Source organism: Saccoglossus kowalevskii, chromosome 16 (genome assembly GCF_978046115.1).
Source record: "Saccoglossus kowalevskii chromosome 16, keSacKowa6.1, whole genome shotgun sequence".
Classification (NCBI taxonomy): Eukaryota; Metazoa; Hemichordata; class Enteropneusta; family Harrimaniidae; genus Saccoglossus; species Saccoglossus kowalevskii.
The window spans coordinates 32,748,419-32,759,119 of NC_140656.1; the positions used below are offsets into that span (position 1 = coordinate 32,748,419).

Genomic DNA, 10,701 nt, shown 5'->3' on the forward strand with positions numbered 1-10,701 from the left:
GGACAGGTAGCGTATTTCCCGTCAACAGGTAGGGGGTTCTTTGGAGTGAAAATATATCACTAAGTGGGACTGGTGCGGGGCAAGGGAACACTTTGATAATCGAATCATTTTAACACAGTATACGCTATATAACACAGTATATTGTATTAATAATACAATAATGACATGAAGTACATGGAAGTCACGTGGGGTTACACAGGTCACAGTCACATAGACTTGCCAAGACAACAGCACATTGGTGCCCTACAATAAATCTTAACATGTGTAATGACCGAATTTGAGATTCAGATATAGGGGATACAGCAATTGCAACTCTTTGTAATTGTATTGTTGCGAAAGAAATTGTCATGGACATGTATCCTAACATGAATCAAAATCGGTCCAAAGGATTCTGAAATATGACTCCGGACGGACAGACGGAAGGTAGGAGGGCATGTATCCTAACACGTCAGTCGGCCAGTCGGCCATTTTGAATCGAATCGCTGAACCACTGCATGTGCATATGTCCCACATAAAGTACTAGTCACATGCAAAGAATGGACGGAATCGGTCCAAGGGATTCTGAGATATGACTCCGGACGGACGGACGCACCAGTCGGCCATTTTCGATCGAATCGCTAAACCACTGCATGTGCATACATATGTCCCACATAAAGTACTAGACACATGCTAAGAATGAACGAAATCGGTCCAAGGGATTCTGAGATATGACTCCGGACGGACGGACGCACCAGTCGGCCATTTTCGATCGAATCGCTAAACCACTGCATGTGCATATGTCTCACACAAAGTACTAGGCACATGCAAAGAATGAACGGAATCGGTCCAAATGATTCTGAAATATGACTCCGGACAGACGGACGCACGGACGGACGAAGACAAATTATAAGTCCCCGTTTTCGAACTTCGTTCGAACGGGAACTAAAAATGTTCTTTAGGCACACAAGTCACATGACCTGACAATCTTTGATTAACATTTTCTTTCGCACCCTTTTTGCATAATTGTTGGCAAATCACAAGTCTGGTAAATATGTTTATAGTGTTGCAGAGTACATACACAGCAAATTTCAGTTCAGTAGCTTCAGCCATACTAGAGAAGACATTTGGATATCTATCTGCGTTCGTTGCTTCTTTTTCGCCATAATTCATTGCGCTAGAGTGGTTTTTGTTTAATGTTAGCAATATGAGGTGTGCGAGACACATAGAGGCAACAGCAAGATTAAACCGAACAACGAAGTTCGAGAAAAGTATAACAACCAACCAATTCAAAATAATAGTGTGAATTCAAGTTCTCTTGTAACTTTGCATTTCCATTGAATCAGTGAGCGTGATTTGCGACTCGAATGTGCTCAAACCTTTCGATGCGAGTTTTGAACATTTCCAACTGAGCTTCCTTCCTGTTTATTTCGCCGGGAGATAGTGATAACAATATTTGCAGTGATAATGACAACAAGGAAAATACTTAACGAGAGTAAATTTACTTGAGTGTTGACGGGATAGAATAATGAACCACCGGAGAAACCGGCAAACCAGGCTGTAAAAGATTTTTAGAAATGCGAGAAATGAAACGACAGAGGGCGCCAATAAACGAACGTTCTTAATATCTGAAGGCAAGGACATTAGATCACGCCACACAGTGTCAGGTTTTTTTGGATGACGAGTTTTGTTCATAACCGTTAAGACGTCGTAAATTGCCCCCTTTTCAAGTTTGTACAATGGCAAAAATGTAACTTGAAAATGAGGTGACTAGATCGGTGTTGATTTATTATAAAGGATCTTCAGAGTGAGTAGCCAATATCAGGGGTTGGGAAAAACTATATAAGCGATAAAATAACTGTTATAAAAGCAAATTGTTGATTACAAGTTCACAACCTCTGTAGGATCTCACAGTAGCAAAATGCGCCCAAAAATCCATTTTAGTTACTATCTGAAAAAGTTTTGGTGTTACCCAAATACATCCCTAGAAGTTTTGATCCAATACATTAAAATACATATAAATAATAAATTGTCTGTTTGTTCGTTAACATTCAAAATATTATAAACAAACTTGCCCTGATTGTTGATAATAACACCCTGATTTGTACTTAGCAGAGGAAGAAACACTTTTTGTTTTGATACGGAAAGACTGTCACACTCAATTAGCGCATACAATTCATTACCAACAGACTGGTTAGAACGTAGCGTACATACGCTGGAGGTACAACCTGGTATTGGTAATTTATGTGATGAAATTCTGGTACAGAGACGGTGGCACGAAATTTTGCATGGGGGGGGGCGAAATCTTCTCACCATCCCTTGCGCCTTACTAAGGGGTCCGAGGGCATTCTCCCCTTTAAAATGTTGTAATCTAGACCCTCTGAAACCCTATTTCCTGCATTTTGAGGGTCAAATTTTGCTGACACAAAGAGCTTCAATTTTATTTTCGAGGAGCGACGCCCGCAATATTATTTTTTTCGAGGGGGCGATTGCCCCTCTTCCCCCTGTGCCGCCGCCACTGTGGGAATCGTTCTATTACTAACATTTTTATCTGGTTTAATAGGGCTTTCTGATTTATGAATAGTTGGTAACCAAATTACTTTCATTATGCAATTTAGTGATAAATGTCGTAGTCTGTAAACGTGTTCTAGATTTTGGTTGCACATTACATTCTTTAGTGATTCAAGCAAATACGTTCAGCCCATTGTAGAGTAGTACCATACAATTTAATAGCGAAACGTACATCCACACATTGGCATTAAATACAGAACAGAGACTGGCATTGTCAATTACTGTTTGCATAGTTGTTTCTTAGCTCAATATTCTAGTTTGTGATTGTAATTATCGAGTGCCAAAGTGTTCCTTGGCAATTCAAGTAATGTAATTAATGTCAAAACTAAAACTAAAGAAGAGACTATTTTGTTCTATTTGCAAATGATTGCAGTCGATTCCAACATTATTCAGCAAGCTTGTATTTATGAATACTGCAGTACACATGTAATGTAATGCTCTATTAGTAGCACATGCACTTATGAAAATGACAGAGGTGTGGCTATGATACAAATAAGCAAATAATTAATATACAGTTCATATACACACATTTCTAATGGATACGAACTTCTAATAAAGTAAATGCGGCATATGAACCTCATATTTAAATATTAATTAGTTTGAATAGATATGAACAGAAGCGGTTGTTTTTATGCTCCATCCATGTATAATAATGGACGTTATAAAGCATGTTTGAAATTGAAATATTGATATTAGTGCATCTGCCTATGTCTGATATTTGGGGCTAGCTAGATTTTTGTGCCAAAATAGATTTTATTGACTTACTTTATCAATTTTGATGTGCTGATTTCAAAAAAGTTAGATGCCATTTTTTTAATAAGCATCTTCAGCCGCCATTTTGAATTTCAAAATGGCCGCCATTTTTAGCATATTCATTTATACGTAATACTTGCTTATACGTATATGCTGTCACATGTAATACGAACTCATACTTTCACATGTGGGAGTCCAGTCACATGTTGTAGTCCAGTCACATGTGGCAGTCCAGTCACATGTTGTAGTCTAGTTACATGTTGTAGTTCAGTCACACGTGGCAGTCCAATCACATGTTGTAGTCTAGTCACATGTGGCAGTGCAGTCACATGTTGTAGTCCAGTCACATGTTGTAGTCCAGTCACATGCTGCAGTCCAATCACATGTTGCAGTCCAGTCACATGTTGTAGTCCAGTCACATGTGGCAGTCCAGTCACATGTTGTAGTTCAGTCACATGTTGTAGTCCAGTCACATGATGTAGTCCAGTCACATGTTGCTGTCCAGTCACATGATGTAGTACAGTCACATGTGGCAGTGCAGTCACATGTTGCAGTCCAGTCGCATGTGGCAGTCCAGTTACATGTTGCAGTCCAGACACATGTGAGAGTCCAGTCACATGTTGTAGTCCAGTCACATGCTGTAGTCCAGTTACATATGGCAGTCCAGTCACATGTTGTAGTCCAGTCACATGATGTAGTCCAGTCACATGTTGCAGTCCAGTCACATGTTGTAGTCCAGTCACATGCTGTAGTCCAATCACATGTTGCAGTCCAGTCGCATGTGGCAGTCCAGTTACATGATGTAGTACAGTCACATGTGGCAGTGCAGTCACATGTTGCAGTCCAGTCGCATGTGGCAGTCCAGTTACATGTTGCAGTCCAGACACATGTGAGAGTCCAGTCACATGTTGTAGTCCAGTCACACGTGGCAATCCAGTCACATATTGTAGTCCAGTTACATGTTGTAGTTCAGTCACACGTGGCAGTCCAATCACATGTTGAAAGACTACATGCTGTAGTCCAATCACATGTTGCAGTCCAGTCGCATGTGGCAGTCCAGTTACATGTGGCAGTCCAGTCACATGTTGTAGTCCAGTAACATGATGTAGTACACTCACATGTTGTAGTCCAGTCACATGTTGCAGTCCAGTAACATGTTGTAGTTCAGTCACATGCTGTAGTCCAATCACATGTTGTACTCCAGTTGCATGTTGTAGTACAGTCACATGTTGTAGTCCAATCACATGTTGCAGTCCAATCACATATGACAGTGCAGTCACATGTTGTAGTTCAGTCGCATGTTATAGTTCATCAGTCGCATGTTGTAGTCCAGTCACATGATGTAGTACAGTCACATGTGACAGCCCAGTCACATGATGTAGTACAGTCACATGTGACAGTCCAGGCACATGATGTAATCCAATCACTTGTGGCAGTCCAGTTACATGTAGCAGTCTAGTCACATGTGGCAGTGTAGTCACATGTTGTAGTTCAGTCACATGTTGTAGTCCAGTCACACTCTGTAGTCTAATCACATGTGACAGTCCAGTCACATGTTGTAGTCCAGTCACATGTGGCAGTGCAGTCACAAGTTGTAGTTCAGTCACATGTTGTAGTCCAGTCACATGCTGTAGTCCAGTCACATTTGGGCTCGTGAAAATACGCGGATAGCGAAAAACAGTCCGTAACTAGCGGAATCACCAGCGGTACACAACTAACCGACGCCGCCCGATCGTTACCGATTCAACCCGCGTTCTTCCGGTGCTTTGTTATGAGAGTCAGTTCCCATCAGCCTAGGGAGTTCACAATAGCAACTCAATGGCTGACATACTCGGTCATTTTTTTTCTCAGAATCGTTTCAATTGTGATATGAATGTAGCAGAAAGCTACGTTATACATTACTCGTCAGTATTTCATCTATAACATACTCTATGATGAAAGAATTTAAAGCGAGAAATGTGTTTCTCCAAGCAAATTTTATCAACAATCTGTGTTATAAAACATGCCTTCTCTTTTACCAGATATTTCATCTCTGCCTCATTTTGACGTAGATTTGAACAGTAATTTGTTCGTAATACCCACGATGCTGCCTCAAAATCTGTCAAACTATTTTCTTCTATGGCAGCTGCATTCGATGACAGCATCAGGGCTAATACTATGAAAATTGGTGATGCACCGACAAACCTGGCATAAGCAGCGCAACATTACTGTGTGTTTTCTGAAGATGTTTAATATAGCACTGGAGTTTTTTAAATTCATTTTTTCAAAACTAAGCCGACGCAGGAATTTCATGATAGATGTGGATTATATTGCATTATATTTTTTATGATTAAGTCAAACAAATAGTGTAATATACCCCGTCCGCTGATGAAACCATTTTCTGGTTAAGGAATGAGTTTATGTTTCTATTTCTTTCAATTCATTTTCTGAATAGATTCCATATTCTGCATCAAATGCAGAAATGAAACTTCTAAGTTTTTATACTATCAATATATTTGAGTTCGCTTCAATCACACTACTGAATGTGAATTGATTGGAACTCCATGTCCCAGAATGCATGTCCCAGACTAATTAGAATTCCATGACCCTAACTAATTGGAATTCCATGTCCCTAAGTACTCGGAATTCTATGTCTTAGACTAATTGGAATTCCATGTCCCAGACTGATTGGAATTCCATGTCCCAGACTGATTGGAATTCCATGTCCCAGATTTATTGGAATTCCATGTCCTTAAGTACTTGGAATTCCATGTCCCAGACTGATTGAAATTCCCATGTCCCAGACTGATTGGAATTCCATGTCCCAGATTTATTGGAATTCCATGGCCAAGATTAATTAGAATTCCATGTCCCAGACTAATTGGAATTCCATGTCCCAGACTGATTGTAATTCCATGTCCAAGACTGATTGGAACTCCATGTCCTAGAATGATTGGAATTCCATGTCTCAGATTGATTGGAATTCCATGTCCCAGACTGATTGAAATTCCATATCCCAGACTAGCTACTTCGAATTACATGTCCCAGACTAATTGGAATGCCATGTCCCAGACTGATTTGAATTTCATGTCCCAGACTGTTTGGAATTCCATGTCCCAGACTAATTGGAATGCCATGTCCCAGACTGATTTGAATTCCATGTCCCAGACTCATTGGAATCCCATGTCCCAGACTCATTGGAATCCCATGTCCAAGACTCATTGGAATACCATGCCCCAGACTAATTAGAATCCCATGTCCCAGACTAATTGGAACCCCATGTCCCAGACTAATTGGAATCCCATTTCGCAGACTAATTGGAATCCCATGTCCCAGACTCATTGGAATCCCATGTCCCAGAGTAATTGGAACCCCATGTCCCAGACTAATTGGAACCCCATGTCCCAGACTAATTGGAATCCCATTTCGCAGACTAATTGGAATCCCATGTCCCAGACTCATTGGAATCCCATGTCCCAGACTCATTGGAATTCCATGCCCCAGACTAATTAGAATCCCATGTCCCAGACTAATTGGAACCCCATGTCCCAGACTAATTAGAATCCCATGTCCCAGACTAATTGGAACCCCATGTCCCAGACTAATTGGAATCCCATTTCGCAGACTAATTGGAATCCCATGTCCCAGACTCATTGGAATCCCATGTCCCAGACTCATTGGAATTCCATGTCCCAGACTGATTGGAATTCCATGTCCCAGACTGATTGCAATTCAATGTCTCAGACTGATTGGAATTCCATGTCCAAGACTAATTGGAATTCCATGTCCCAGACCGATTGGAATTCCATGTCCCATACTGATTGGAATTCCATGTCCCAGACTGATTGGAATCCCATGTCCAAGACTAATTGGAATTCCATGTCCCAGACTGATTGGAATTCCATGTCCCAGACTGATTGGAATTCCATGTCCCAGACTGATTGCAATTCAATGTCTCAGACTGAATGGAATTCCATGTCCAAGACTCATTGGAATTCCATGTCCCAGACTATTTGGAATCCCATGTCCCAGACTGATTGGAATTCCATGTCCCAGACTGATTGGAATTCCATGTCCCAGACTGATTGCAATTCAATGTCTCAGACTGATTGGAATTCCATGTCCAAGACTGATTGGAATTCCATGTCCCAGACCGATTGGAATTCCATGTCCCAGACTAATTGGAATTCCATGTCCCAGACTCATTGGAATCCCATGTCCCAGACTAATTGGAATTCCATGTCCCAGACTGATTGGAATTCCATGTCCCAGACTGATTGGAATTCCATGTCCCAGACTGATTGCAATCCTATGTCCCAGACTGATTTGAATTCCATGTCCAAGACTCATTGGAATTCCATGTCCCAGACTAATTGGAATCCCATGTCCCAGACTCATTGGAATCCCATGTCCCAGACTAATTGCAATTCAATGTCTCAGACTGATTGGAATTCCATGTCCAAGACTCATTGGAATTCCATGTCCCAGACTCTTTGGAATCCCATGTCCCAGACTGATTGGAATTCCATGTCCCAGACTGATTGGAATTCCATGTCCCAGACTGATTGCAATTCAATGTCTCAGACAGATTGGAATTCCATGTCCAAGACTGATTGGAATTCCATGTCCCAGACCGATTGGAATTCCATGTCCCAGACTGATTGGAATTCCATGTCCCAGACTCATTGGAATCCCATGTCCCAGACTAATTGGAATTCCATGTCCCAGACTGATTGGAATTGCATGTCCCAGACTGAATGGAATTCCATGTCCCAGACTGATTGCAATCCTATGTCCCAGACTGATTTGAATTCCATGTCCAAGACTCATTGGAATTCCATGTCCCAGACTGATTGGAATTCCATATCCCAGACTCATTGGAATTCCATGTCCCAGACTGATTGGAATTCCATGTCCCAGACTGATTAGAATCCCATGTCCCAGACTAATTGGAACCCCATGTCCCAGACTAATTAGAATCCCATGTCCCAGACTAATTGGAACCCCATGTCCCAGACTAATTGGAATCCCATTTCGCAGACTAATTGGAATCCCATGTCCCAGACTCATTGGAATCCCATGTCCCAGACTCATTGGAATTCCATGTCCCAGACTGATTGGAATTCCATGCCCCAGACTGATTGCAATTCAATGTCTCAGACTGATTGGAATTCCATGTCCAAGACTAATTGGAATTCCATGTCCCAGACCGATTGGAATTCCATGTCCCAGACTGATTGGAATTCCATGTCCCAGACTGATTGGAATCCCATGTCCCAGACTAATTGGAATTCCATGTCCCAGACTGATTGGAATTCCATGTCCCAGACTGATTGGAATTCCATGTCCCAGACTGATTGCAATTCAATGTCTCAGACTGAATGGAATTCCATGTCCAAGACTCATTGGAATTCCATGTCCCAGACTATTTGGAATCCCATGTCCCAGACTGATTGGAATTCCATGTCCCAGACTGATTGGAATTCCATGTCCCAGACTGATTGCAATTCAATGTCTCAGACTGATTGGAATTCCATGTCCAAGACTGATTGGAATTCCATGTCCCAGACCGATTGGAATTCCATGTCCCAGACTAATTGGAATTCCATGTCCCAGACTCATTGGAATCCCATGTCCCAGACTAATTGGAATTCCATGTCCCAGACTGATTGGAATTCCATGTCCCAGACTGATTGGAATTCCATGTCCCAGACTGATTGCAATCCTATGTCCCAGACTGATTTGAATTCCATGTCCAAGACTCATTGGAATTCCATATCCCAGACTAATTGGAATCCCATGTCCCAGACTCATTGGAATCCCATGTCCCAGACTAATTGCAATTCAATGTCTCAGACTGATTGGAATTCCATGTCCAAGACTCATTGGAATTCCATGTCCCAGACTCTTTGGAATCCCATGTCCCAGACTGATTGGAATTCCATGTCCCAGACTGATTGGAATTCCATGTCCCAGACTGATTGCAATTCAATGTCTCAGACAGATTGGAATTCCATGTCCAAGACTGATTGGAATTCCATGTCCCAGACCGATTGGAATTCCATGTCCCAGACTAATTGGAATTCCATGTCCCAGACTCATTGGAATCCCATGTCCCAGACTAATTGGAATTCCATGTCCCAGACAGATTGGAATTCCATGTCCAAGACTGAATGGAATTCCATGTCCCAGACTGATTGCAATCCTATGTCCCAGACTGATTTGAATTCCATGTCCAAGACTCATTGGAATTCCATGTCCCAGACTGATTGGAATTCCATATCCCAGACTCATTGGAATTCCATGTCCCAGACTGATTGGAATTCCATGTCCCAGACTGATTGGAATTCCATGTCCCAGACTCATTGGAATTCCATGTCCCAGACTGATTAGAATTCCATGTCCCAGACTGATTGGAATTCCATGTCCCAGACTCATTGGAATTCCATGTCCCAGACTGATAGGAATTCCATGTCCCAGACTGATTTGAATTCCATGTGGCAGACTGATTGGAATTCCATGTCCCAAACTGATTGAAATTCCATGTCCCAGACTAAATGGAATTCCATGTCCCAGACTGATTGGAATTCCATGTCCCAGACTGATTAGAATTCCATGTCCCAGACTGATTGAAATTCCATGTCTCAGACTGATTGGAATTCCATGTCCCAGACTGACTGGAATTCCATGTCCCAAACCGATTGGAATTCCATGTCCCAGACCGATTGAAATCCCATGTCCCAGACTAATTGGAATCCCATGTCCCAGACTGATTGGAATCCCATGTCCCAGATTCATTGCAATTCCATGTCCCAGACTCATTGGAATGCCATGTCCCAGACTGATTGGAATCCCATGTCCCAGACTGATTGGAATCCCATATCCCAGATTCATTGGAATCCCATGTCCCAGACTGATTGGAATTCCATGTCCCAGACTGATAGGAATTCCATGTCCCAAACTGATAGGAATTCCATGTCCCAGACTGATTTGAATTCCATGTCGCAGACTGATTGGAATTCCATGTCCCAGACTGATTGGAATTCCATGTCCCAGACTGATTGGAATTCCATGTCCCAGAGCGATCGGAATTCTATGTCCCAGACTGATCCCAACTAATGTTTTGAACGGTTCACTGGCAGCGAAATCTACTGTCCAATGCGTTATGCCACGAACAGTATTGCAAACTGTAGGCATGTGGGTGTAAAGGCTGTATGCTTAAGTTTTTAGTTTGCAGTTTAGCGCCCTCACTTGGCTATTATTGGACATTCTTAGGGTCCTTTTGGTGGCATCAGCCAGCAGATCGTGAGTCGCTAGTGTGCTGCAACTTTGAGATTTTGTCGACCAATGCACAGAGTTATGGAATAATGTTTGTAAGGATCTAGATCGGGGAGTTTGAAAACTGACCATGTGCGCCATTGT

The 10,701-nt window shown here is 42.0% G+C and overlaps 1 protein-coding gene across 1 annotated transcript; it reads right to left on the reverse strand.

The window, feature by feature from the left end:
* Positions 1-3,473: 3,473 nt before the first annotated feature.
* Positions 3,474-5,444, reverse strand: LOC146733834 (uncharacterized). Its single transcript, XM_085490997.1, has 2 exons — positions 5,319-5,444; positions 3,474-4,475 (listed from the first exon to the last, which is right to left on the reverse strand). Exons 1-2 carry the CDS (start codon positions 5,442-5,444, stop codon positions 3,474-3,476), a joined length of 1,128 nt encoding a protein of 375 aa, XP_085347123.1.
* Between the last annotated feature and the right edge of the window lie 5,257 nt (positions 5,445-10,701).